The 27,763-nt window shown below is 47.1% G+C and overlaps 1 protein-coding gene across 4 annotated transcripts in view; it reads left to right on the top strand.

The window, feature by feature from the left end:
• WNT11 (Wnt family member 11) overlaps window positions 1-25,740 on the top strand; it is a 29,060-nt gene extending 3,320 nt beyond the window's left edge. For 3 of the 4 annotated variants that reach the window (XM_061351419.1, XM_061351418.1, XM_061351416.1), the window contains exons 2-6: window positions 329-553; window positions 9,521-9,756; window positions 10,441-10,718; window positions 12,167-12,459; window positions 24,377-25,740. In XM_061351419.1, coding sequence (XP_061207403.1) covers window positions 471-553; window positions 9,521-9,756; window positions 10,441-10,718; window positions 12,167-12,459; window positions 24,377-24,551 — 1,065 coding nt within the window. In that variant the 5' untranslated portion in view covers window positions 329-470 and the 3' untranslated portion in view covers window positions 24,552-25,740. The remainder of the gene's footprint in view (window positions 1-328; window positions 554-9,520; window positions 9,757-10,440; window positions 10,719-12,166; window positions 12,460-24,376) is intronic. The other variant, XM_061351417.1, reaches the window with a different exon arrangement.
• Window positions 25,741-27,763: the final 2,023 nt, after the last annotated feature.

The raw sequence follows: 27,763 nt of genomic DNA, 5'->3' as shown, positions 1-27,763 counted from the left end.
TTTTCTTTTTTTACACAAACCTTTTGGAGAGAGAGGGGGGAATAGAAAACCTGAAGCAGTGAATAAAGCCTTGCCATGTGCAGGGTTAAATGGAAACACACAATCAGACCATAACTCAGGGTGTAATTCAAGCCATACGGTTTGTCTGTCTGTTGACTCGGAAGGTTCTATCAAGGCTTGGCGAGGGAGGGGACTGAGAGGGGAGAATCCAAACTCTTCGTGATTCATAAACCACTCCTTTGCAATTGGGATAATAGAGCTCTCTCTTGCGACGGCTCGCTCAGCCTCGGAGCTAACCGTGGCTCGTGTTCTTTCTCTCTCCTTTCAGGTTGTTCAATGCCCAAGGACGAGCAACACCCAAACTGAAGGGAAATACGTTGTGCAGAAAATCAGGAAAACCCCTTTTTTGTGTTATTCTTTTTCCTTTGGAGAAGCCGATTTCCTTCATCAAGTGGGGGAAAGTGGAGAAAATGAAGCCGAATCCACGATTTTTCTTAGCTGGTTTTCTGTCCTTGATTCTGCAGACGGGGCTTTGCTATGGGATAAAATGGATGTAAGTACCTGCCTATCTCTCTCTGTGTTTTTAAAGCTTTTGTAGGCATTGCTGTTCTCCTCCCCAGTTATTGCTATGTGAGGCATGCTGTGAAGCTGTTTAAAGAGCAGCGAGCGCTGCGTCTCTCCGGGCATTCATTGATTTCAAGTGTGTGTGTACTAGGGGCTTGTGCTAACAATATGTCTCCATCTTCTTTCCAAAATATGCATGATTTAGGCTCTCTTTTTATCTTCCCCTCATTGATACCCAAGGAAAAGCACACACTTGAGTGCTCACATGAGCCACTTCATGGAGTTTCTAGCATTAACTTCTACCACGCTGGGAAACTCTCCCACCGGGACCGCTGGTCGTGCTGAGTAGGAGATGAGAGCAATAGGGACGGCTGCTAAAATAATGCCGCCAATCTCCAGCCACAGGGGATGCTTGACAGATAACATGGGTGTTTTTTTTGTGGACCTTTTAACCTTTGGATTTCATGAAGGGTGTTAAAAACGACGCAGGGGGGAGGAAGGAGGGTGAAGAAATACCAGGGAGTGTGGCCAAGTCTGGATTGAGTTTCCTCGGAGGTAATGTCACTGCAAACAAAGTGAAAACATCACTATCTCATTTCTTTGCTTGAGCAAGCAATCAATTAGTTGCTTGCTGCAAAATAAACAAACAAGCCCCTCCAGCACCCATCTGGTTTCGTGTCCTTGATGAGTGATCTGTTTTTTCTACTCGGGTTTGAAGCTGTGCACAGAATAAAGAAGGGGATGTGGGCTAGCCCCAAATGAGCATCTTGCGTAGAAGAAAAAGCCCAGTTAAATGCAATGACAGGAAGAGTTTGTTGTGTAGGGTATAGCGTGTTGAGGTGAGGATCTTTGGGTTAGGTGGAGAAACCGGAATGAGAGGTCCCTGCTTTGTTCTCCTTATGACACTGGCCTTGTGCTACCTCTCATTCCCGTTTCACTCTTCCAATCATTGTCATTTGAGGCTCTCCTGGAGTCACCTTTTACAAAGGCTCTCTTAAATCTGGATATCTGCAGATTAAAATGTCTTGTTAGAACCAGTGTTTTCAATGCCCTGCATGCAGTCAGGGGAGAGATGACCTTCCAGGTGGTAATTCGTCCTCTTCAAAGAGAGACATCCAGCACAACTGTCAAGAGATGCAGGGAGCTGCTTGAGACCACAATTATATCTGTAAAGAGAAGCAGGGTGAATCCCTCTGTAGAGTGCTTAAATGCACATGATTGGAGGGGAGGAATAGGCAGCCTACTTTAGAGCATCTTTCACTTGCTGTCTCCATACTCTAAGGATCATGTTGGAAGCACAGGAGAGTCAGGATCTGATTTGCTCTTCACTGTCTTAGCTTTACACCTTGTAGTAGTGACCATGGCTAAATTACACAACCCAGCTATTTCTTTCTGTCGGCTTCCTTAAGTATTTAGGCTCTCAGCTCTGCATCTATCTATGTATCTATCTATCATCTGTCTAAAATATGCGATAGATATATATACATCCAGCACCTTGCACAGGGTGGGCATCTCCTCTCTGCAGGTCATTTATCACCATGCCCATGAGCTGGCAGACTCACTCAGAACCTTTATTTCTATGCAACACAGTAATCAAGCTGGTTTGTGGCACCCTGATTCCTCAGGGCACTTACGTACAGACCCATACATCAGTGGAGGGGCTCTCTCAAACACTTGCCATTAGGGTCCCACATAAGCAAGATGCTTAATCCCGAGCAAAGAGCCTGAGTTTCCCCAAAGGGCAGAGGTGAGACGAGCTTCAGAGGGAACCTGATAGCATTGTGACAAGCCATAGACATGAAAAACAGGTTGGAAAGCAGCACAAGGTCCCCATTACTTTGCTGGCCAAAGCAGCTTTTTGGCTGGTAAGTGGTTAAGTGCAAGAGTTGCTTTTGGGGACGGGGGAGAAGCAGTTGGAGGAAAGACGCTGCAGTTGCTGCTCCTCCCCTTCCCAGCAGACATATCCCCCCTATCGCAGAGCGAGTGGGGAAGATGAAAGCCAGGATTAAAGTGGCATTTGAAGCACGAACTGCATCCAGATGTGCTCCACTCACACCTGTTTAAAGCCTGGCAGGGACCTGCACTCCCTGTCCCAGGGCACTTCACCACTGGGATGCTGCCAGTTGGGATCTCACTGAATTATAGGGGTTTTTCTTTTGCTTTCATTTGCTGTTTTTCCTCACTTCTCCACCCTTGTTTTTCTATGGAAACATGGGCCAATTTTCCCCTCCTCCCCATCACTCTCTTTTGCCTGCCACCACTGGGGGTAGGGTGCCATCCTTGGAAACCCCATGGGTAAACTCTTATGAAACAGAGATTGATGCTACTGAAGTAGTACCTCAGAGCTGCAATCACAGACCTGGACTCACATGCTGGGTGCTGCACAATCAAACCCTGCCCTTTCCAATGCTCATGAATAGAGAAAGAGGGGGGAAAAGGGACGGGAGGAAGAGGGAGGAAAGTGCTACGAGATGTTTTCAGTCTTAGGCTTGTCTCAGCAGTCTGCCCGCTGCGATGTTGTTGTAGGCATGGTGCCAGGGAGAGCTTCAAAGAGGGCTTGGGAGGGAAAGGGGAAGATAAGGGGGTGGGTTTTGCCAGCCTGGGGAAGAGGGAGTGACTGATATGAGAGGCGATAGGAAATCCAATTTCGATGCAGGGTGTGATGTAATTGCAGGAAGAAGAAAAACACTCTGTTCAGCTGTTTAGTGCTTCCCTGTAACACAATTACCCCCCATAAATTAGTAGAAGCAGGGAGAAGCTAAAAGGGAGTTATTTGTTTTGTTTTAGTTGGCTTAGTTTTACGAGTTCTATGGTCCAGACCCCCATGGTTGTGAATCGCCACCGTGCCCTTCCCTGCCACAGATGCACTGTTGAGTATCCAGCCTGGTGCATGGATGGTTAGCAGCTCATAAACGTGCTCTTGCTACTGGAGAGATTGCATTTTGGCCTCTTCCATCTGAAATCCAGGGAACTAATGGACTGTGGGCAGATCTTTGCAGGATCAGGGCTGTCATGAAGAGGCAGCCTTTCAATTCAATGCATATAAGACCCTAAGTCTTATTTTTGCATGCTGCATTCTGCAGCCAATTTTCCATCCTTGGGCAGGGTTTTGTTTCATCACTTCATGGTCCTCAAGGATTGTTTTGCACAGGAAGGTGAGGCAGCCATCGGTTTCAAGGGGATATGTCTTAGTGTCAATGCCTGTAGGGACTCTTGTCACACTACCACCTCCCTTTGCACCCCCTTTAGCTAGGGGAGCTTGAGTTTGGCCAAGCAGGTTGCCAAAGCAACGTTTTTGGGTAGAGCTGAAAAACAGATGAGCACTAGAGGGAGCTGCAGCCAGATGTGCATGCCAGAGGTCTGCAGATGTTGGGATGTCCAGGCACCAAGTCGTTTTTGAGACACTTCTGTCTCCTTAGGGGTTGGCATCTCCTCTGTTCAGGACACAGGTTGGACTGTCCCCCTGTATTGAGTATCATCCACCTTCAACAGCGGTTGTAAAGAAGCCCATTGGAGCAAGTGGTTGTGTGGCTTTGGGGATCAGCCCACAACAGCAACTGATGGCATTAGGAACCCCATCATTTATGCATGGAGCTTGGCCACTTCGAGAGAAGCCCTTGTTGTGGTGCCCTGGACATGCCCCATGCCCTCTGGAGCCAGCCCAGCTTTGCTGCACGTGGTTAAATCACTGCACTTCAGGATCACTTTGGTGAACCCAGGATATCCCCCAGCTCCGAGCATCACCTCTCTGCAGCCAGCAGAAAGCAAGGAGGGAGGGAATGGAAAGGGTTTGTGCTTCCCGGCACCGTCTGCTTCTCTCCTTTAACCAGGGAAGGGGGGAGCTGGGACATGGGGGCACGGGCGCCTGCGAGGAGCCCGTCTGCCTGGCAAAGGGGCTGCTAGATGAGCTGCTGTGAAAGGACTGCAGGACGGGGAGCGAGGGAAAGAGGGGGGGACACACACACACAACGGCTTTGAAGTTTGCTCTTCGCTCGGGAAAACTTGACAAAGCTCCATGGCCTTCCCCAGTGCTCGGGGAGCCAACGCGCCGCTGGCATCCACTTCAGTGGAGCTCGGGGGGAAGTCAACAGCCCTGTGCCCGCTGCTGCCAGCGCTGCATTTGGCACCGTGTCTGAAAGCAGCTCTTATTTTAAGGTTTTACTTCTGGGTTGGTTCCCCCCGCCTCCTCCTCATTTCTTCCCCCCTTCCCCCTCTTTTTTCTATATAAATCTTGCTGTTCTGTTTAAAAACTCTTTGCAGAACCAGTGGGATGTGGTGGCTTTTCCAGCGCTTGTTGGTCCCGATACCAGAACTAACGCAGGGCAGGGCAGTAGGAGCATGGGCCTCCTCCAGTCACCAGGACAAGGTTATTGTAGCAGTTCTGCAAGGCTTTTCCAGTTGAAAACCTGGGGGAATGAGGCTTCTGCAGACTAAAATCCCTCAATGAGATTGAATGTGAAAAACCCACAGACTCAATCTCTGCCTCTCTTTATTACAGTTTACTGTACAATTCACTGTGCTTAAATCTTTCTTTTCCCACTCAAATCTCTGCGAGATCGAGCTGTTTAAGCATAAGAGTGCCTTCGCAGAAAACAAAGTGGACAATTTGGAGGAGAAGTTCGTGGTTTCACTAACAGTCCTTGTGTGAGGCCTTTCTTGGGTCACATCACATAAGGGAGGAAAGCACGATGCCCTCCAGAGAGAGCCCACATCAGAAAGAGAGAAGGTCCTTCCACCCTTTAAGGGTGGTTTAAAGGGCATCAGTGCTTCACTGCTCAATTCAATGAGTTCTTCCTCTGTTTGGCTTGGCCAGGAGCAGTTTTGTGCTCACGGTGGTCCTTGCAAACCGAATAATGTATGGCTTTTACTGATATCTGCTCAGATCTGAAGGTACTTATCCCAAGATGTTTCTCCTATGAATAGTCCCCTCACATCTGCAGGAATGGGCCCATACTTCTCAAAGGACCTAACACTGTGGAGCATTCATGTTTCGGAATGAATTTATTAGCTTGCTGAGATAATTAAAAGAGTAAATGAAAGTCATGATCCATCCGTGCATCATGTTTCCTCTGTAATTACGTTTATGATTTGCTGTCAGTACCCATAACTTCAGTTGGAAGCTCTGCTATGCTATATATAAAGCAGGAGATGTTTGGCTTGGGGGCTGTTTATTTTAAGGGATGGGTCAAATATGTACGTATAAAAAAGCCCAATCATCCCCTCCAGTGTCCTCAGCTTTCTGGAGAATGAAAGATGGGGCAGGAGAATCAAGGGAGGAGAGCATGACATTAGGAAGAGGAAACAGTGAAAACCAGCATTTATAGAGTGGTGGCAGGCAAAATGTGAGTCCAGATAAAGGTATTTAACAGGTTTTTGCCACCAGATGTAGGACTAAAGGCTATTCTGCAGACTATGCCCTTGAGGGCTGCTTTATTCAAGCTGACTGTGGCCCATCGGCTCCAGTTCCACTCCCATTAATGGTGGTCAATGAAGACTGGATAGAGATGGGATAGAAACCACCAAATCCCACCATGGACAAGCCTTTTCTGGGGGAAGATGATTTCCTTTTCTCTGCCCCACAAATGGACTTTGCTTCCCATCAGTATCCTTTGTGGGCAGTGGGCATCCGTCCATGGTGCTGCCAGAATGTGGGGAGCAGGGAGGGTTGGTGCCTTTCCATGGGGAGGGTTTGGACCGGCAATGGGTGGAGAAGACGTTTCTGAGTGCAGGACGGAGACTGAGCAAACCTGTGCTGTCAGGGCATGGACTAGATGACCTAATAGGCCCCTCGCATTCCTGATCCGTGATTTATTGATGCACTTTTTGGGCTTGGAAAGCAACTGCAGTAACTGTGAGTTTTCTTTTCCATCTCCATTACCCTTTACTTTTTCCTCCCGACGCTTGGAGATGTTTCCAGTTATAGGTTCTCACAAGCAAAGGCACGAAGGTCAGGCCTGGGAGATGTTCAGAAAACACCTTTCTGCCTCTTGGATCTTTGTTCCTGGTGGGGTCCCTGGAGCTCAGTTCATTCAATGGAAAAAGCCACTGTTGCCATTTAGTGAGCTCTCCTCAATGGGGCCATGGTCCTTCCTCTTTTTACTGTCTGGCAGATGTTTTCCCTCTTCCACGAAGCAAATTTCTTTCTTGTTGCATTATGTATCTGCTTCTGTAATGGTGATCATTTCAGGCCACCTGTAATAACATGATCTTGTTGTATCACGTCCCCTTTTATCACAATGGGGATGAGTTTCAGTCTGAATTCAGCTCTCATTCCATCCTGCCAGTGGTTATTTCTGGTGTTCCAGACTTGTCTGTAATGATGAGATCCAGGTGCCTCAATGTAGGCCTCAAGGTCCTTTAAAGATGCTGAAGACATCTATACAGGACTAGAAAATGTGGTGCAGGAACTAAGAGAAACATCCCAAGGCCTCTAAAGCATCACTTGGTACCTCTGATTAGAAAACTGAGCTGGTGCCCTGTAGTGCAGCATCTCTCAAAGCATTCCTCATGTACCTGGAGCTCAGAATGTGAAGATCTCTCATTTTGCTGCCTTCCCCTGCCTGCTTGTTTTGCTGCAGGGACAAGCTGTGCTGAAGTATTTGTCATTTTAACTCTATTGGTGGTGAGCTGCTTTGGCCTCTTGTCTGATTTGTGTTTCAGCCCATTCCTGAGGGTTGCTGATAGGCTTTCTGGGATAAGTTTTCACAGGTTGCTGGTGCCAAGTGCTAGCGGTTGGGCACATCTCACCCAGCTCTGCGCTTATGCAGTCCAGATGTCTGCATCTGAGCTCGATGCCGGGGTTCCCTTTATAGTGCAGAAATGAGCACTTCTAGGGCATGATGTTATCCTATTGTAGATCTTCAAAGCACGTCAAGTTAATCTCTCTCTAGATGTGGCTTTTCCTTTCCATGGGCTAAAGGAGGACCCTGAAGGACTACCATGAGGTCCAAACCATAGAGTTCCAGCTAGGTGATATTCACATTGTCCAAAGACTTATGGCTCTACCTTGAAGGACATGATATATCTGAGATACCTGAGCATCCAGAATGTCACAAGTAGGTTTCGTCTGCATGAGCTCAGGTCCAGCACTGGGTCACAACTAAGTCAGGATGAGTTGCCTTCTGAAGGTGCCCCTCTTCAGATAAGGGAGCATTGCATGGACAACAGTGGGCAAGGGACTGAGATGAACTACAGGGCAACTAAATACTCCCCTTTCCCTTCCCCTTAAAACTCACTGGCCAAAACTTCTGCTCGCTGTACATTTAATGGACCTCTTTAAATACATGTATGATGTATATATTTGCATAGCTAGCAGAGTGGTTGTTTCCCTTCCAAGTTTGTACCTGATCATCTGGTGCCAGCAAAGCCAAACTCCAGCCACCTGGGAATTTGTCAGTGCAGACCTAGTCAGACCCTAGCAAGGATCATAGCTTTTCCCAGCTGGAATAGTGGTTGGGGTTAGCAGTTATGTACAGCCCAGAGAGAGCTCCAACATACACAGCAGCTGGTTCAAGCCAAGCCTGAGGGAGCTGGTGGAACATAGATGTGTTTTCCTGAAAACCGGAGATCAGAACTAATACCCACAGTCTTGGTTAGGGCTCAATTTTAGCTCCGTTTCCATCTCATTTAACTTCTGAAGGATGTGGATGTTACAGTAATAAAGTGAAATGCACCCAGAAATGTGTCTGCTAATAAGCCAAACTAACCAAGATGGCTTAGGATGAAACTGAAAGGCAACACATTTAACAAGGAGAGAAGGAAATATGTGTTAAGGCACTTGTGTTGCCAGGATCAGATGCCAGTTACTGATGCAGCCAGCTAGAAAGTTGTTTTATGGGAATGAATAACATTTATGACTACCCTAAGCAGGTCATAAAGATACAAAGAGAGTTACACACCAGGCTTCTGCTGCTTGCTGTGGGTGCTTGGGGAAGAAGAGCACGAGTGGTAAATGCTCCATCCCTGGCAGTGTTCAAGGCCAGGTTGGACAGAGCCTTGAGTGTCATGGTTTAGCGTGAGGTGTCCCTGCCCATGGCAGGGGGTTGGAACGGGATGAGCTTAAGGTCCTTTCCAACCCAAACCATTCTATGATTTTATGATTCCATGCATGGCAGCATTTGCTGTTTTTTTTTTCACTTGGAAACATTGGCAATTACGCACTAGAAGAACCAGTGAGGTCTTTAGGGTGCTGTTGGTTTCTTCCCTGGTGCTGGCGGATCCCTCCTCAGTATGTGCTTTCCCTGCACATACTCTCATTGTGCTTCCGCACTACGTTTTTGGAGCCTACAGAAACAGAGTTATCTACATGCAGCAGTGATGGATTTGGTGAAGGCCCTTGGCGTTAATGCTAAGGGAAAGCATCTGTTTTGCAAATGTGGTGGCTTTTCCCTGGGCCTTGCAGGGGATTTTCTCCATAATTAATTACATGACATTTAGTATAATCCTCAGAGAGTGAGTGAGACAGATGCTGAATGCAAAACGCTGATAACACCAACTTCACTTTCTCTCCCCCCTCTGAATGCCACAGTCTTGGAAGATCCAGCTTTCTGTTATCGTGGGAATGATGGGTCATTTTTCACTCTGTTGGGGGGTCTGTCCTCTTCAGTCTTCAGCAAAAACCCTTCCCATAAGGATTTACACATTCAATCAAGTTGGCATGTGCCCCAGGAGCTTTGTCCAGGCTCTCCGAGATGATGGAGAGTGCACTTCTAGAGGATGTTTCTTCCCACTTACCTTAAACACCTACTTTAGATGAGATAAATCACTCTTCATAGTTGCCTATCTTTCTTATCCAGCTTAAACTAAGCACCTATTTACAGGTAGCTAAAATGAAGCCAGATTAACTTAATTTGTAGTTCACTAGACTGGAGGTGATGGAGAAATTCACATTGACCTGAAGATTAACTGGGATTTTTTGCAGGTTTTAATGCCTTTTTGCATGTGTTTTCCTCCTCAGAGCCTTGTCCAAGACTCCTTCAGCTCTGGCCCTGAATCAAACCCAGCACTGCAAGCAGCTCGAAGGCTTGGTGGTTTCCCAGGTACAACTGTGCCGCAGCAACCTGGAGCTAATGCAGACCATCATCCAGGCGGCACGGGAAGTGATAAAGACCTGCCGTAAAACCTTCTCGGACATGAGGTGGAACTGCTCTTCCATTGAGCTGGCTCCTAACTACCTGCTGGACTTAGAGAGAGGTAAACAGCACTGCTGTCAGCCAGGGACATGAGTGAGTAGAGTCAGTCGGTGACCGTGTGTATGTGTGCTGGGGCAGGAAGCGTCTTGCTACCAAGGGGATGTTGAGGAACTCCATAGCCTCGTTGTCCTGTTCTCTGAGACCATGTTTATTGTTATGGGGCCAGTCATGCCCATGTGGTCTCCAGTCCAAAGTCTTCCACAGAGCATGCCCCCATCCTGGTCTACTCATCTCATTAGGAGTCATGGTGCACTTGCCTACAGCAGTGGAACTGCTGCTCAGAGCATGCAGGCTTGTCAAGCAGCAGGCTGCACAGTCAGATCTCATGGGTCAGAGCATCCTTGCATGCTTATGCTGCAGCTCTGTGGCCTCCCATGCTAGCTTCATGACCTGCTGGCAAGCAGCATCCATCACAGTGACAAAAGGAGGCAGGAGAGTCCATGGAAAGGCTCCAAGAATAGATCACACCATGACGGACAAGTTATATGTGCCTCCTTGTCCTGTTGGGATGTTGCATGATGTTGAAGAGCTCACTTAGGTGATGCTTCAGGTTAATGACACCATGAGAGGTTTCAGCTGCTGTGACTTGGTTTGTTTGCTACTTTATGGGGCACAGATTGTGTGGATCACTTGTTAGGGGACTTGCTTTCCCAGGATGCTGAGCTGGAATTCTTGTCTCTTCCAGGCACAAGGGAGTCAGCATTTGTGTATGCCCTTTCTGCTGCTGCCATCAGCCACACCATTGCCAGAGCCTGCACCACCGGGGACCTCCCTGGCTGTTCCTGTGGTCCCATCCCAGGTGAGACACCTGGACCTGGGTATCGATGGGGAGGATGTGCAGACAACCTCAACTATGGTCTTATCATGGGGTCCAAATTTTCAGATGCTCCCATGAAGATGAAAAAATCAGGATCACAAGCCAATAAACTGATGCATCTGCACAACAGTGAAGTAGGGAGACAGGTAACAAATCCACGAGAGTTATTGTACTTGTACAATCATCCGTAGTGGTCGGTTGCTGTTAGGTTCAGTGTCTCTATCAGCTAGCAAAGGAGCAGGCTTCTCCCACATTGCTCTGAACTCCTTTGGCCTGCTGAAGACTGTGGTGCTATAACCCCCACTGGGACTCAGGAGGTCCTGAATGCTGTTATCAGCCCTATAATATAGAACCATGGGTGGGATGTCTCATTGCCACCCTCTCCACAGCCAAGGATGGCTCTGGCTTGCTTATACCCCAGGAGGTGTGGTGGGGATGGGTCCCGTCATGCTCTGCCAAGGGCGTTGCACAGGCAAAGTGCTGTGTAAGCGTGGAGGATTATCATCTGCCAGATGCATCCAGCAGCAGCTGCCTCCCTCCCAGCCATCCCATGCAGCCAGGAGGGATGAGTCTTCCTTTCCAAACTGCTTTGCTAGTGATTATTCCCATATCTGGCAGAAGCTGCTTTTAACAGCTTGCATCCAGCAGAGGGATAATGCTTACCATGTGCAGTGCTTGGTGTGCACCGAGGTGTAAATCCCTATCTCAGCCCTCCACACAGTGGAGAAATGAGTAGGGGGCTGTAAAGCTGAGCCCTGCACCCATCTCTGGGGATGCAGTGTGGTTCCCAAGGCTGGTCCTACCACACAGCTTGGACCTTTCTAGGGCACTGGAGAGGATAAACCTTGGAGCATGCTAAGCTCATTGGCAGCTTCCTGTGTAGCTACAGGCTGAACTCACCTTTGCAGAGCACAGCCATGCCAAACCTGCCTCCTCTGGGTGTTTACTGTTCCCACTTTATCTGATTTATTTTTTCATAATGTTTTAAGCTTTTGTTTTGATTTCAATGGGAAAATCTTCTTTTGGGACATAGCATTGCCATGGCTGCTGGATTCAGCCCTTCTTACCAGTGTCCCACTGCAATTAAACCAGTGCAGAACCTAAGTAAAAGGCTCTTCTGGCCCCGTAGCCAGAAGAAAGGCAGGGGTGAGAATGCCCTGAATTCATCTGAGCCTTAACATCTTTTGCCCAAAGGGCTGCTGGGGGCAGAAATGGGTGTTTAATAGCATATTTAATGGATTGCTTTGATTTCCAGCTCCTTAGGAATTTAGAGGGGGGGAAAATGCAGCCCTTTTGTAGATATCTGATCAAAACACAAAATGCTTTTCTGTCTGGTGGCTGCAAAAGTACCTTGGTGAAAGCAGTATTGCGATAACCCTAACTATTCCACGATCCCATGATAGTGATCACCAAGGAGTTGTTTGGTATCTCATTCCCTTTGCACAGGAGCTACTCTAGAGTGACTGTGCAGAAATCAGAGCAGCATTCCTTTTCTATAGCACACCCTACTAAGAAAGCGCTTTCTTTAGCAAGCTTATGAGTTGTTTGGAGGTAAGAGAAGGGCATTTCCTAACTCCTGCATTCCTTTTTGCAGGTCTTGAAAGCCTCTCTTGAAATGAAATGTAAGTGCCATGGAGTTTCTGGGTCATGCTCTATCAAGACCTGTTGGAAAGGCCTTCAAGAGCTGCGAGACATTGCATTGGACCTCAAAAACAAGTATCTATCAGCCACCAAGGTCGTTCACCGCCCCATGGGCACACGCAAATACCTCGTGCCAAAGGATATTGATATCAGGCCGGTTAAAGAGACAGAGCTGATTTACCTGCAGAGCTCGCCTGATTTCTGCATGAAGAATGAAAAAGTGGGGTCGCACGGGACCCAGGACAGGTGAGGGTTTCTGCAGTGGGTGCTGACTGTGCTCTGAGCCCTAAAGAGGGAAGGGGAAGAGGGGAACATGTATGGATGAGAGGCAAATATCCATATGCGTGCAGGTCAAGTGTAACTCTAGCACATGGCATGGTCTATAGATACCTAAGCGATGGCTGCGGTCAAAAAAAAGGGCTGCAATCCCTTGCATTATACAGGCAGGCACAAGATACCTTTGGAAATCCCCCACACCTCCACAACAGCTTATAATGATCAAGCAGATGCTTTATGCTGTGTTGATACTCTCCAAGTCATTTCCTGCAGTCACTGCTGATGTGATGAGTTGTTACTCTACTGTAAGGCTCCTCTAAGTAGGCAAGTGTTGACTCCATTACGACTCGCACTCTTAGCATTAAAAAAGCCCTGATAACTACAAAGGTTACTTTTTAGTTTTTTTTTTTTCTGTTGTATTTAAAAAATCCAGGTGTGTTTGTGTTTTTTGTCTCTACAGAGGAATTTCTTCATCTCATTAATACTAGTGATTTAAGGTCATCTTAACCAGCCTCCACTGGGTATGGCCCTGTCCCCTTTCACAGGCAGCAGACATGCTTGTCTCTTCCATGATCTATTTAATTCCACCCAAGACAAACCATTTCCATGTTTCAGCAGTCTGATCATCTCTAGGTGGGCAGCAGACCCTTTCACAGCCAAATAGCTGTGGTTTTCAAGATGTCTCATTAGTTGCTGTCTGCTGGCTAGGCTTTCCTTACGTAGTTCTCATAACTCATCTTTGCTCTTAGCGTTACTTTATGGTGGAGACTTGGACAGTCCAGTTGCAAGGAGCATGTGCCTGCCCTTTTGTAGGGTGTTTTCATTCTAACTCTTGTTAGATATAGTGGTAATTGGACTGCTTTGGTTCAGTGGATGGAAGGCTTTGTTGTAGTGAAAATGAAGTAAGCAACCCAAATGCAGAAAAAATACTCTTTGGATTTCTTTGATTGTACGAAGTATTTGTGGGGGGAGACTTCATAAGCTATCGTTTTGGCAATGGCCATTTAATCTGGAACTGCAAGTCTGTACACAATATATCACCATTTAACTGCTGGAACTCATCAGGAGATGAAGACAGTTGAGTGAGACAAGTGTTTCCTTTTTGTTGTCTGATGTTTCAGGCCAGTTTTAGTTTTGTATCCTCCAAAACCACTGGCTTGACTGCTCTACAACAGCACTTGTCTGGCAGCTTTGTGGTGGGAACACCAGGCTGATGCTCATTGCCAGCCCAGTGGTGGAGCAGTGATTAGCAAGTGAAGATGTTTATGAGTCACTGAGGACTGTAGGGAAAAAGTGTGTGTTCAAACCAGGGCTTCTGAGGGAAAATGTAATTTGAGTGGGAGCTGTGTTTTTGTAGATTTGTATGGATTTTGACAAATTTGTGTCTCGAAAAAGGCCTCTTTGTTGTATGCTTTGCAATGAAAAGAACTGTGGAGGTCATTTGGAAATTAATTTTATAGGAATTGTGTGAAATCAACAGACTGTGTCAAAACCAAACCGAATCCATTCCAGATTTGCCAAGCTAAACATTTTCCATGAGCTGAAATCCTTTCAAGAGAGAGGCATGGCTGCTTCTTCATCTAATTTAATTTCATCACAGATTTCTGCCTTTTTTATCCCAGCTAAGGATGAAAACTGTGTCAAGCTCTTGACCGATGTGTTGTTTTCTTTTCCCTTCTGAGGATAGGAAAATGTGTATTGCAGGCATCCGTTTATCCTGAGCTGGGCGACAGCAGTGATTGTGAGCCTGCCAGGCGAGGGTCCAAAGGAAGTGAGATTGAGTGAGGATTTAAAGGCCCGAGATATTAAGGCAGGAGGGGATGGCTTTCAAAAGGAACCTGTCAAGAAATGCTCCTGATGTTCGAGACGATGATGGCTGTGGGAGGGGAGGAGGGTGAGATAGTCCTGTGCTGAGCTGCAGGCATCTCTCAGGCCAAGTTTTAAGGTCATGTGTAGTTACGCTCATTTTCATCACAGTCCATCTGCAGGCTCTTGAGAAGATGCCTAGTATCTCTGAATTGGCATGAGTAACACAAGCCATAGCATCCCCATTTCTGCATGGAAATAGCAGAGGAAATAAGTGTAAAATGCACACAATGTGTTTGTGGATCGGATCTGTGGTTTCTAAGGGGAGCAGGGAGAGGGAGGGGATCTGGCTAGATGTGGATCTGAGCAATATGGTCTAGTGGAAGGTATCCCTGCTCATTGCAGGGAGATTGGAACTAGATGAGCTTTAAGGGCGCTTCCAACCCAAGCCATTCTGTGATTCCCTAACCTTCTCCTCCCGTGGATGCCTTTTTCCCTTCACAACTATTCTCTCATGAAGATGACATCTAAATGTATTTTAAACGCAGTGGCTCTGTTCCAGCCAGCCGTGGGGCTGCAGATAGCACCTAATGACAGGGATGAGAAAGAAGGAACACAAAAGGGATGATGTTAGTGAGGGCAGGCGAAAATGTGGCTCGTGCTTACTCTGCTAAGTAAAACACTTGCATGCAAGCAGGTTTTTATAAGTAGAGTCCCAGAGGCATTTTAACACTTTATCCTTGTGCACATTAATTTCTTCTGGGGGGAGATCCTCCTGCTTCTTACTAGGCTAATTGTTAAGGCCTTTTATGGCAAATGCAATCAAAAAGGGATTTTTTAGTAGTGGTCCCTCAGTTCCTTTTCTCTCTTCTTCCGCCACCTGTCTATTCCCTCTTTGGCCTTATTCTGGCCATAAGTGTGGGTGCAGGGATCAGCTCACAGGGTGTTACAGAGCACACCCTGATCAGCACAGTCCAAGAGACTTTGGTTTGGGCATCTCCAGCATCTTTCCAGTCCTGCTTTCTGCCTTCAATGGGGTGCAGAGGGGAGGAGACACCATTAACAACTTTGGTCATCATATAATTGTTTGTGTTGGAAGGGACCTTAAAGCTCCTCCAGCTCCAACCCCTGCCATGGGCAGGGACCCCTTCCACTGGAGCAGCTTGCTCCAAGCCCCTGTGTCCAACCTGGCCTTGAACACTGCCAGGGATGGGGCAGCCACAGCTTCTCTGGGCACCCTGTGCCAGCGCCTCAGCACCCTCACAGGGAAGAGCTTCTGCCTAAGAGCTCAGCTCAGTCTCCCCTCTGGCAGGTTCAAGCCATTCCGTTTGTCCTGTCCCTACATCCCTACAAGCCCCTCTCCAGCTTGCTTGTTTTTTGTCCTCAAAAATGGATAGTTTTGCATCATATAGACAAAAAGTCCTTTCCCTCCACCCTTTCCCCCAGGTCTGGTGCTTGCTCAAAGCACGCTGGAAGGAAGACAGCAGTTGATGGCTCAGTTGCAACACCTCAGACATATTGCGTTTCAGTGTATACTGCAGGGAACAATCCTGCACTGGCAGGTGGGTGGAAGGGATAATCTAATTGGTGGCTTCCATCTCTGTAATTATCCCTTGCATTATGCAGACTTGTGTGGTTTTCAGGCAGGAAAGGGAATTGAGTTACCTTGTAGTGGAATCACATGAAAATCCACTCGGAAAAGGTTCACTTGGGTGCTCAAAAGCCTTTCAGAGCTGAAAGGATTTCAAAGTTTTTGCTGAAAGAATTTCAAAGTCTTCTTTGGAGCAAGCCTGAAATGTTTTCTGAGATGCCTTTCCCTTTCTTAATCAGTTGAAATTAGAAATGGTTTGGAAACCCGCTTGCCTCCAAGCACTTGGGGTGCATCCAGATTCCAAAGTCAGGGAGCTGGACCCAAACCTGAGATTTGAAGCCTCTTTGAAGTGCTCAAAATCTGATTAAGGAGCTGAGTTTTGCAACCGGTGTCCAAGGCTCCTTCAAACAGGCTTGTTGCAACCACAGCCCTCATCGACTCCAGCCAAACTCTATGTGCTTGTGTGCCACCATCAGGGTTTCATAGCCGAAGAAAGAATGGTCTGGATTAAAACCTGAAGGAGCTGATCTGCAGAGCAACAAGTGGATTGTACAGATTCCCATACAACAGATTAGCCACTGGGGTTGGAACTAGATGATCTTAAGGTCCTTTCCAACCCTAACTAGTCTATGATTCTATGTTCCCATTTCAGAGCTTTCTTGGATAGAAGCTCCCCATAGCTCACCTTTTAACAAGGTAGTTCAGTTTCTCCTGCCTGGAAATTTTGTTCCTGGCTTTGAGTAAATGATAAATAACAATTTATTGCCCTAAATAATAGCAGATTATAAACCTGAGATCTCTTGTGTGAGAAAAGAAGCAAAAGTATTAAACTTCTTTATCAGTTGGGTGCAATGTATCACGTTTCAAAGGCTGTTTAAGGTCCCTTAAGGGATCCAAGGCAAGGGAAATTCTGCCATGCATGCAAAAGCCTTGCAGAGATAACCAAGCTGCTTATTACTGATCTTTCCCAGAGCAGCCTTGGAGCCAAGTGAACGCTGTTTCCTCCCTGCTGAACATGGGAAGGAGCTCTCTTACACTGCAGAAACGGGGCTGCAACCTTGTGCTGCAGCTCATCTGGGTTGGTTAGCCACCACTCCTTAGGTGATTCACTCTGGCAACAGATGTGGCTGCTCTTTGGTGGTTGCTCCTTGCTTAGGTATTCATCCTTTTTATTAGTTTTATTTATTAGCATTATTAGTCTTAAGTGCCTCCCAAGCTGCCTTAGGCTGGTGTATTTTCTTGTATAGGAACACACATGAGCATTCAACTGGTGCTTGATGATGACTGCAAAGACTTCGTGGCTAGTACCTCTTTGGCATCTTGGTCCCAACAGTGGGGCTGGTCAAATGCTGCAGATAACAGTGGTTTTCAGTGCTCAATGGCAGCCCTTGCTACCACTTGTTCACTGCCACCTCAAAGGTATGCTTTGCATTGCACGGGTTATGTAATTTCTTAGCAGAAGCACTCATATTTAGGTGACAGAGTGGTAGTTGTGGGTAGACAACAGCATTTGGTGTTTGGTTTTTATTACAACCTCTTTCAGTTTCTGTCCCTCAGAGCAGGCAGGAGAAGTGATACAGTGAAATTTGTCTTTGAGTAGCTCATAATGTGTGTGATGATTTAGCAATTTTGGGAGCTGTTTCCATGTGTGCCACCTTTGTTTCATGGGCTCCAACAAATGATGAATAACAAATAGCAAATAGCTCTTCTGTGAGTGTCCTAGGAGTTTAAACCGGAGGGAAGTCAGAAACAGGCAGCTTTCTGTTCCTCCCACCTGCAATACTATTTCTGCTTTCCCAGGGCAATGTGCTCATAGCCAGTGCCCATTTCAGTATTTGGGCCAGCTGTGTTTTTGGAGGGCTTTTTCTAGTTAATCCCTAGGGAAGTCTGAATCCTTCCCACTTTGAGAGACCCGGATTTGACCATAAAGTTTCCTGAACAGATTGGTAAATCATAAATTTAGCAGTGGAAAGAGTAATTTCACACGGTAAAATTACAGTGGGCAAGTGAATTAGGGAATAAAATATTGCAACCAGCTCTCCTAAATGTGTTTAATCCCTCTGCATCAAACGAGTATTAGAGTTAAGGAATATCAGGGTTAGGAATGCCTTTCCACAAAGCCTGATCTTACTTAGGAGCAGGACTGAACTGAGTACCTAGTTACTGAAGGTATTTGTGTACTCTGGTCTTAAAGTTTCCCAAAACAACCTGTTTTAGGGTTTTATTATCCTCAGAGTTATGTTTTTCTTAACCTGAATTCAAACTAATCTAAAATCAAACTCATTTCTTGTCTTCTTTTGTCTGCATATAAAGAACATTTATTCTCTTTCCTTTTTGCAATGATCTTTTATAGATGGGAAGAGGCATCTTACAAACTTCCCTACATCAGTTCCTTTGTCCTTTTCCTCTTTCTCAACTGCTCCTCTGGTTCTCCTGGGAACACTCCCACATTTATCTGTGTCTTTCTCAAACTGTGCTGCTTACTTTGCATTTTAATCCATGCTCTCAGCTCCTTTCACCCCAGCCTTATCCACAAGTTTTTAAGCTCATTCTCTACTCCTCATTAATGAAAATACAGGCTGGTTCCCGGATCTCCCTCGACATCTCCTCGCTGACATGTACTATTGATAACTCTCTTTGGTACAGTTGTTCAGCATCAGTCTCTAGTCATTCCTTGTGGATGAGAAAGCAATTTAAAAGTAGTTAAGATTCTGCCCTCAAAATCTTCTGTAAAGCTGTACACTTTGATGTATTTTTAGCATTGTCCATTGTGCTACACGTCTCCAGGGGCATTTGAGTTATTTTTCTCTTTCTTTCTTCTATATACTGCTGTAAGACTTGACATTCCCAGAGCAAGGGGCACCAAAGGAATGAATAGGAATTTGATTTAAAAGAGAGAAAGTGAATTACTTCTTTACACAGCAGTACTGTCTTTTGGGACTTGTGGCTGCTAGAGCTCGTGGAGGCAGATGGTTTCCCTGAGGTCAGAAAGGGATGAAACAAGCCTATGGCCAAGATGTCCACAAGGGGATACTGAGATATCTAGGCAGGAATATGCCTTCTATCATCCTTAATGTAACAGCCCAGGTGCCGGTGATGTATGGGGAAAAGGACGACAGAAAGTGGCTGGATTTGTGGTTTCCTCCCTAAAAAAACATTTCCCACAGCCACTGGGAGATGTATTGGGCCAGACAGGCAGTTGTTGTGACCCAGAATGAGTTTTATATATACATATGCATATATATGTATAGATAGTTATAAGCAGCTTCCACTTAGCAATAGGACTGGTAGGATGAGGTCCCAGTGGACATCTGGCCCATTACTTTGGTTGACACATTACAGACCTGGTCTCAGTGTGGCTCCCAGATGCCAGATGGGCAACCAAAAAATCTATTCTTATATCTGCTGGTGTGACAGAAATGAACTGACATTCCCAGCAAAACTAAGTGTGGCTGCACCATCCCTGGCAGTGTTCAAGGCCAGGCTGGAGGGGGCTTGGAGCAACCTGCTCAAGTGGAAGGTGTCCTTGCCCGTGGTAGGGGGTTGAACTGGATGAGCTTTAAGGTCCCTTCCAACTCAAACTATTCTGTGATTTTATGATCTCCCCATAGCTTTTAAAATGAAAATCCCCCAGGAGGTAACTATGAGATGGATTCGCTTCTCCATCTGGAGAAAGACTCTTAGAAGTGCTGTGATGTCCCTCACCATCTCTGCTGAGGAGCCACCCCATGATGATGGTCTATGATGTTTCTCCAAATGAGGGCTGGAAGGGGTTGATTTTGGACAGGCGTATTAAGTAGGATTTGTCCAGTCAGCAGGGCTGACCTCCTCCCTTCTTACATGAAGAAGGAAAACGCACTGTGACAATGTGAAAGCCTGTTCCTGAGCCAGAACCTTGGCTGGGATTATGCCTGAAGCATCATTTTTCACCGGTCTTCCAAGTGCTTGTAGAGGTTACGGTGTTGTGTTAAGATGCAATCGCCTGCCTTCGTGTTTTCTCTCTGGGGCTCAGGAGGAGGGCATTTCTCTGAGTTGATGGAATCGTGCTGGACCAAGCCCAAAACAAATGAGATTGAACTTAACCCATCAGCGGGGAGCTTGGTGAGATCGCAGCCGCGGGCTCTGAAAGCAGATGCTCGAGGGCAGCTTCTGTGGGTAAACTCTGGTCTTTGGGCTCCTTTGTCTTCTCCCACTTGCTTTTTGTGTGTATAGATACAGCTGAGAAAGTAACTCTGTTTCAGCTTGTTTAAAAAAAAAATAAAGATAATTCATCCAGGCCTATACTTTAAAATAGAAAACACAATCTCTGGTGAGTGGCATTGCAGGGAAAGTCTTCTAGAAGCCCATTGAGGTTCAGGATGGGGTCAAAAGCTTTGTTTTGCCTATTCAACCCAACCATCCAGAATGTCCCTGTTCTTTTATCCAGAACTGAGGGAAGATTGTGGACTTTTAAATGAGATTTGGGTTTTTTTTTTTCGTTTTTATTTCAGGCTGGGTAGGATGGGGACATCTATGGAAAGGAATATCTCAGAGTAGATCCACTTATTTTCTACAGACTACAGGAGTGGGTGCAAGGAAAAGGAGATTCCCAGGTCCCAACAGAGCAGGTAGAAGAGTTTTGCTCCATGAATAGGGTAAATTTGACTGTTGGGTGCTTTGTACTTTTGAGAAATGAATGTCCTCAGTGGTGAACTGGAGTCAGAATGGAACCATAGAATCACAGAATCATGGAACAGTTAGGGTTGGAAAGGACCTTAGGATCATCCAGTTCCAACCCCCCTGCCATGGGCAGGGACACCTCACACTAAACCATGGCATCCAAGGCTCTGTCCAACCTGGCCTTGAACACTGCCAAGGATGGAGCGTTCACAACCTCCCTGGGCAACCCATTCCATTGCCTCAGCACCCTCACAGTAAAGAACTTCTTCCTTATCTCCAATCTAAACTTCCCCTGTTTCAGTTTTAACCTGTTACCCCTTGTCCTATCACTACAGTCCCTAATGAAGAGTCCCTCCCCAGCATCCCTATAGCCTCCCTTTAGACACTGGAAGCTGCACTGAGGTCTCCACGCAGCTTCTCTTCTCCAGGCTCAACAGCCCCAGTGTTCTCAGCCTGTCTCCATACAGGAGCTGCTCCAGCCCCTGCTCATCCTCGTGGTCTCCTCTGGACTTGTTCCAACAGTTCCATGTCCTTTTTATGTTGATGACACCAGAACTGTACACAGTGCTCCAGGTGAGGTCTCACGAGAGCAGAATAAAGGGGCAGGATCACCTCCTTCGACCTGCTGGTCACACTCCTTTTGATGCAGCCCAGGATACGGTTGCTTTCTGGGCTGCAAGCACACACTGAAGCCAGCTCATGTTCATTTTCTCATCGACCAGCACCCCCAAGTCCTTCTCCACAGGGCTGCTTCATTTCTCCAGGCTGAACAGCCCCAACTTTCTCAGCCTATCTTCATATGAGAGGTGCTCCAATCTATTCCTTTTCTTGGCCATTTTAATGAGCTGTCAGCAGGAGGTGGCATGGATGCACTGCACATCCATCACCACACCTCTGCAGGCTCCCCATCCTCCTTAGGTGAAGAGCCGGGCATCCACCTTTCCATCCACCAGTAAAGCTGAGTAAGGATGTCAAGTAGCCTCCCCTCTCCTAATGTCAACAGGCCTATATTTGAACCTGTGCTCCGAATATTTAATGCATTTACTAATACATTTATGAGGAGTCATTTGGAGGTTTCCTGGCGGAGGGGCCCTGGCTCACAGGGGCAGTAACAACGCCTTTGGTTCAGCGTTCGGCAAACATGCTCAGTGTGGTTGCAGACCTCGGCTTCAGCAGAGGCTTTCAAAGGTTGGTAAATATTTACACAGCTCTGAAAAGAGGGGGAGCAAAAAGGGGAGGGCCTTTACACACTGAACCTGGAGAGGAATGCGAGTCAGGAATAACAAACAGGAGGCCTGCCTGAGTCAGGAGAGAAGAAAGGAAGAACGAGAACAAAATCTCAGCACCTCATTAATCCAGTAACTTCTCCTAAAGTATTACCTCATGAGGAATTCCTATAAATCTCATGGATTTGTTTTCGTCTATTAATGGAGTGCTCAGCTCATGCTTCTCTCTCCTTTCTTTGCCCCTGAACCAGCCATAGGATGTTTCGGGCTAAATAGCTGTGCAGAACAAGACTTCTCCATCCTTAGAAGAGTTCAAGGCCAGGTTGAACAGGCTTGGAGCAACCTGATCTAGTGGAAGGTGTCCCTGCCCATGGCAGGGGGTTGGAACTGGATGAGATTCAAGGTCCTTTCCAACCCAAACCATTCTATGATTCTATGTCAGCAATTGCTCAACTCTCCATGCCACCCTTCTCGCAGTAGTTTCAAGATACCATCAATTTCACAGCCCCATGGTCTTGAGTGCATAGTGATGCCTGTTACTCTACAGTGCTAATGTCCAGCCAAGCACCTGACCAAACAAGAATACTTCCATCATGGGCTGTTTTTACAGTCAATATAGAAACAGCATCTCTAGGACATGCTTCATTGCATCCGAAATGGGTTGGATGGATTAGGAGGAAATTCTTTCCTGTGAGGGTGGTGAGGCACTGGAATGGGTTGCCCAGAGAGGTTGTGAATGCTCCATCCCTGGCAGTGTTCAAGGCCAGGTTGGACGAGGCCTTGGGTGCCATGGTTTAGTGTGAGGTGTCCCTGCCCATGGCAGGGGGTTGGAACTGGATGATCTTAAGGTCCTTTCCAACACTAACTATTCCATGATTCTATGATTGACATGGCCTTTCATGTCAAGTGTGGTCCAAATGACCCAGCTGAGTAAGGCTGGATCAAAATATGCCAGGTTGGGTCCAAATGACCCAAGCTGGCATATTTTAGGGGAAAGAAATAGCTGGTTTTTGAGACTGACTGTGGATCCATGATCAATGGATCAGTTGTGGGAATGGCCGTGGATCCATGATCAATGGATCAGTTCTAGGAATGGCTGTGGATCCATGACCAGTGAAAGAGAATCCCCAGTCCACAAGTTACATCTGAAACCCTCAACCCCACCACTTGCAAGTGAACAAAGCGAGGGAACCCAACACAACGGCCGACTTATCCCGATGAGTCTGGCTTTAATTAAAAGCAGAAGCAAAACAAGCAGTGGAAGTCCCTGTGATATTTGGCAACTTGTCATCCTACACCATGCTCCCGCTGTGCCGCCTGCTCCTGGGTCAGCACTCGGGGTGTTATAGTGCCAGCTCCCTGGCTACTCTACCGTGCTGGGAGACACTTTGAGAGGAGAAAGTGCAGAGTCCAGCCCTGCCAGTATCGGTTGTGATTTCCCTGATAGTGTCAGGGCTGGATAGTGGCTGTAACAGCCTGTTTGGGAGCTTTCCCAGCCCTGAATCATTGGCATGGAGCCTGTGCAAATACTCTGTGCCTGCAGGGTTTCTCCTCCATCCTTTGCAGGTTAGGTAGTGTTGGACAAACACTGGTGTTTGGTTTTTAAGGTATCATCTCCTTCTAGCTTCTTTCAAATGGCTTTGGAGCCTGCCAGGGGATGCAGATTGCAGGGACTATGAGGTCTTGATTTGGTGGAGGTATCATGATTTACTTGTTTGCCTGTATGTGAGCTGGGTCCTGCCTTGCCTGACAGGGAGCTTGAATGCTGCTGAGCCTGAACTGAGAGTCAGAACAGGAGTTTAATGTTAGTTTGGGTGTCAGAGCTGGTGATGTGAGTGGAGCCCTGGGGCTCTCCCCATCTCCCTTGAAGGTGTTGAGGGCTGCTTGGCTGGGTGCTCACCCCTGCCATGTGCTGGCTGCAGCTGAGATGCAACTGTGCTGCCATCACCCAGCACCTTGCAGAGCTGTCAGATCCCAGCACCACCACGAGCCGGTGCTTTGGAAAGCCCTGCAGGGAAAGGAGTGTGAGCAGCAGGTTGAAGGAGGTGATCCTGCCCCTCTGCTCTCGTGAGACCTCACTTGCAGCACTGTGTGCAGTTCTGGTGTCCTCAGCATAAGGAAGACATGGAGCTGTTGGAGCAAGTCCAGGGGAGGCCACGAGGATCATCGGGGGCTGCAGCACCTCCTGTATGGAGGCAGGCTGAGAAAGTTGGGGCTGTTGAGCCTGGAGAAGAGAAGCTGCGTGGAGACCTCAGAGCAGCTTCCAATGTCTGAAGGGGGCTACAAGGATGCTGGAGAGGGACTCTTCATCAGGGACTGCAGTGATAGGACAAGGGGTGATGGGGTCAAGCTTAAACAGAGGAGATTTAGGTTAGATATAGGGAAGAAGTTCTTTACTGTGAGAGTGGTGAGGCACTGGAAGTTGTGAATGCTCCATCCCTGGCAGTGTTCAAGGCCAGGTTGGACACAGGGGCTTGGAGCAAGCTGCTCTAGTGGAAGGTGTCCCTGCCCGTGGCAGTGGGTTGGGACTGGAGGAGCTTTAAGGTCCCTTCAACCTAAACCAGGCTTGGATTTGCACTTGTTTACTGCGTATTCTTTCTTGCAGGCAATGCAACAAGACCTCCAACGGGAGTGACAGCTGTGACTTGATGTGCTGCGGCAGAGGCTACAACCCCTACATGGACAAAGTGGTGGAGCGATGCCACTGCAAGTACCACTGGTGCTGCTACGTGACCTGTAAAAAGTGCGAGAGGACTGTCGAGAGATACGTGTGCAAGTGAGATCCCTCCTGTCTCCACCCGGGAGCTGAGATGCCAGCGGCAGCCCAGCACTATACAGAGAAGAGAAATCATTTCCTCGACTAGACGTTGTTTATCTTGTAAAGACACAGACTTGGAGGAAGATGGTAGGAGGAAAACAACAAGCATTCACACCAGTAAAGAGAAGACCCTTAAAACCCCAAAACCAAATGTTTCCCCCGCCAATAAAATGCCCTCTGAGAAGACAAAAACTCATTCGGGATGTTATCTTCTTCCCGAATATTTCCTATAGTTGCCAGTGATGTTCAACCATCAAGTGCCTTAGTATTCTGAGAAACAAAAGTAGAAAGCAGCTCTTGTTTGAAAACAACTACGGCTCCCATTTACCTTCCAGCACAGGTACTCAGTCTGCATTAGAACCATCCCAAAAGGGATAAAGCTACGACTTCTCAGAAAAAACTGCCTTTGTTGCCAAAGACTTTTAGCAGGAAAGCATCCATCCCAGATGATAAAAGTGGAAAGATTTCAGGTCAATGCCCTGAAATGAACGATTCATTTTAACTTTTCTTTTACGCAGGTCTGAGACTTTGAATTCACTTCTGCAGGAAAAGCTATCCTTGGTTTATCCAGGCTGGATGGGGTTTTGAATTCAGCCATGCAAAAAATCCCCTGGGATCACAGAGACAGAATAGGACTTTGTTGGGTCTGTGAGATAGTAGTGGGGACATTAGGGTAAAATATCAAAGTGAAGGCAAAATCCAGTGGGAAGTGGGAAAAAAACCCAGCTCCTGCTCTCTTTCTGTCTTGCCCTTTGGGTACAATGCCCTTAGTCACATTGGGCCGTATTGGGCTACCAAATCCTTAGGGAAATATGTCGCTGCCTCATTTTTCCCTATACAAAGTATTGACCCAGCCCCAAGAAACTGCAGAGAGCTGAGCAAGTCCTGTCCCTGCTGCAGGGAGCAGGGCAGCAGCTATTCCCAGCAGGAAGGAATGGGAACGTGTCAGTCCTTCACATGGCCCTGCCTTGAGACAGCAGAGAACCACTATCTGTGGCTGTACATATTTTGTATGAGAACATACAGAAATATTTATATCTCCTGCTTTTGTCTACTCTACTTCCTACATAAATATATCATTATGTTATAAAGAAGCATTAACAATAGTATGAAATAAATGCTGAAGTTACTGGTGCAACAGCAAAATGTTAGATGATTATGTTTCACTCTCCTACTTGGAAAGCAACCCTGGTTCTCCTCCCAAGGATGGGAGAAGAGCATGGCTCAAGGCACTCACTGGCGTGGGATAGAGAAGTTCCTTTATTCCCTGTCTCCCCAGCCTCTTCATTTGGAGCAGAATTAGCCAAGATACAGTCAAGACAAGGAAACAGAGCACTTGGAGAAAGGAAGAGTCACCGTTCTTGTTTTGTATCAGCCATCATTGTCAACGGTAAAACATCTCAGTGCCCCCAAAGGAGCTTGATAACGAACGTGACTGATACCTCTCATGGTGGTTTGCTCCTGTCTGTGAAGAGAAGCTGCTGTGCAGGGGAGGTTTTAGTTTGGGTTAGGTTCCATTCCTTGCTCTTTTACTCCTGCAATAGGCAGCCAGCTCTGTGTCCCTGTTAGGAAAGGGGATGCTGGAGGAGGGTGTCTGCTAGAGGAGTAGAAGGCAGTGGAGCCTTTGAGGTTCTTCAGATCATTCTGGGAACCCCATTCCCTAAGGAAGTGCTGTACACAGCCGGAAAATCACTCCTACAGAAATGAGGGGAAACAGTGGCTCTTTTCTATGGGGAAATATGTCCATAACACTGCAGTCTTCATCCAAATCCCCTTCTGTCCCCCTCACTCAGCTGCCTTCTAGGAGGCAACTGCCTCTGACATCAACCTGAGCAGTCCTGAGACCTGGAGGAGAAAAGCATTGCTGGCTATAGAGCAACATTAGAGATATTTTGCTCTCCTCAGCTACTTCGCTTTGCTGTAATGGGTTTGGTCTCCTCGCCTCCTTCCCTCCCCCAGCCACGAGCAGGCAAAAAGAGGCCTTTGGTAGTTTGTCAGTGGTTTGTGTTATTGTCACCCCATAAAAGCTGGTGGACTAAAACGTCTCTGCAGTGTGGTGTGATGAGCGGTGGGTGTCTTTAGGCTGACATGCAGACAGGCTGGTGGCACAAATCCCACTGCTCTCCAAAGCCAGGACTTGGCTTCGGTTGAGATGTAAAGAAACGGTCCACTTTCATTCTTTTAAGGAATTTTTATTTCCAGCTGCTGATGGAGCCAGCAAGGCAGGGATGTTCTGAGCGAAGAAAAATCTGAGCATTTCAATGCTATTCCGTAATGACTCCTTTTCTTGCTCCCTTGATGTTGTCCTGAGTCTTTCTGCTTGGCGAAAAAAGCAGTGAGGTGGAAGAAGTGCTCTATATGCACATTGCTTTCAGCTGCCTTTCACTCCTGTGTTAGAGCTGTGCTCCTCAGCTGGTTTTCTCATGTCAGAAGAAACTTTGGAGAGCATGAGAAGATCTGAGTAAGCCTACCAGGCATCTGCAAGTCCATCTGGTGGGACATGACCATTCAGCAGACTTTGAGCCATGGTAGTACCTCACGTTTTGTGTCTGCCTCTGCCCATAACTGCCTGTTACTGAAGATAGCAGCCTCCCAGTATCTGAAGGGGGCTACAAGGATGCTGGAAAGGGCCTCTTCATCAGGGACTGTAGTGATAGGACAAAGGGTGATGGGTTCAAACTGAAACAGGGGAAGGTCAGGTTGGATGTAAGGAAGAAGCTTTCTCTGCGAGGGTGCTGAGGCTCTGGCACAGGGTGTCCAAAGGTGTGGTGAATGCTCCATCCCTGGCAGTGTTCAAGGCCAGGTTGGACAGAGCCTTGGGTGGCATGGTCTAGTGTGAGGTGTCCCTGTCCATGGCAGGGGGTTGGAACTGGATGAGCTTAAGGTCCTTTCCAACCGAAACCATTCTATGATTAGATGATTCTATGCTGAACTGAAATGCTGTGCTCTTTGGGGGATTGCAGTTTGGGACATCCAGGCTCAAAATCTGCCTGCTCCGCTAGATAACTAATTGTAGGCTTCATCTGAATTTTGCTTCTTTGAGCTGGCACTGTGTGTCCCCAGCCCATATTCTAGGCTGTTGGTCTATGAACTAACATTGTTACACCCCTTTTCCCATAACTCCTAAGTTTAAGAGCCCTTGTCTTCTTTGGAGCAGCTGCACCCTGCATTGAC

The sequence above is a fragment of the Neopsephotus bourkii genome, unplaced genomic scaffold (genome assembly GCF_033783945.1).
Source record: "Neopsephotus bourkii isolate Nb327-2 ecotype Australia unplaced genomic scaffold, CSIRO-AGI_Nbou_v1 NB_580, whole genome shotgun sequence".
In the NCBI taxonomy this organism is placed as follows: Eukaryota; Metazoa; Chordata; class Aves; order Psittaciformes; family Psittacidae; genus Neopsephotus; species Neopsephotus bourkii.
This window is presented reverse-complemented; position numbering and strand designations above follow the sequence as displayed.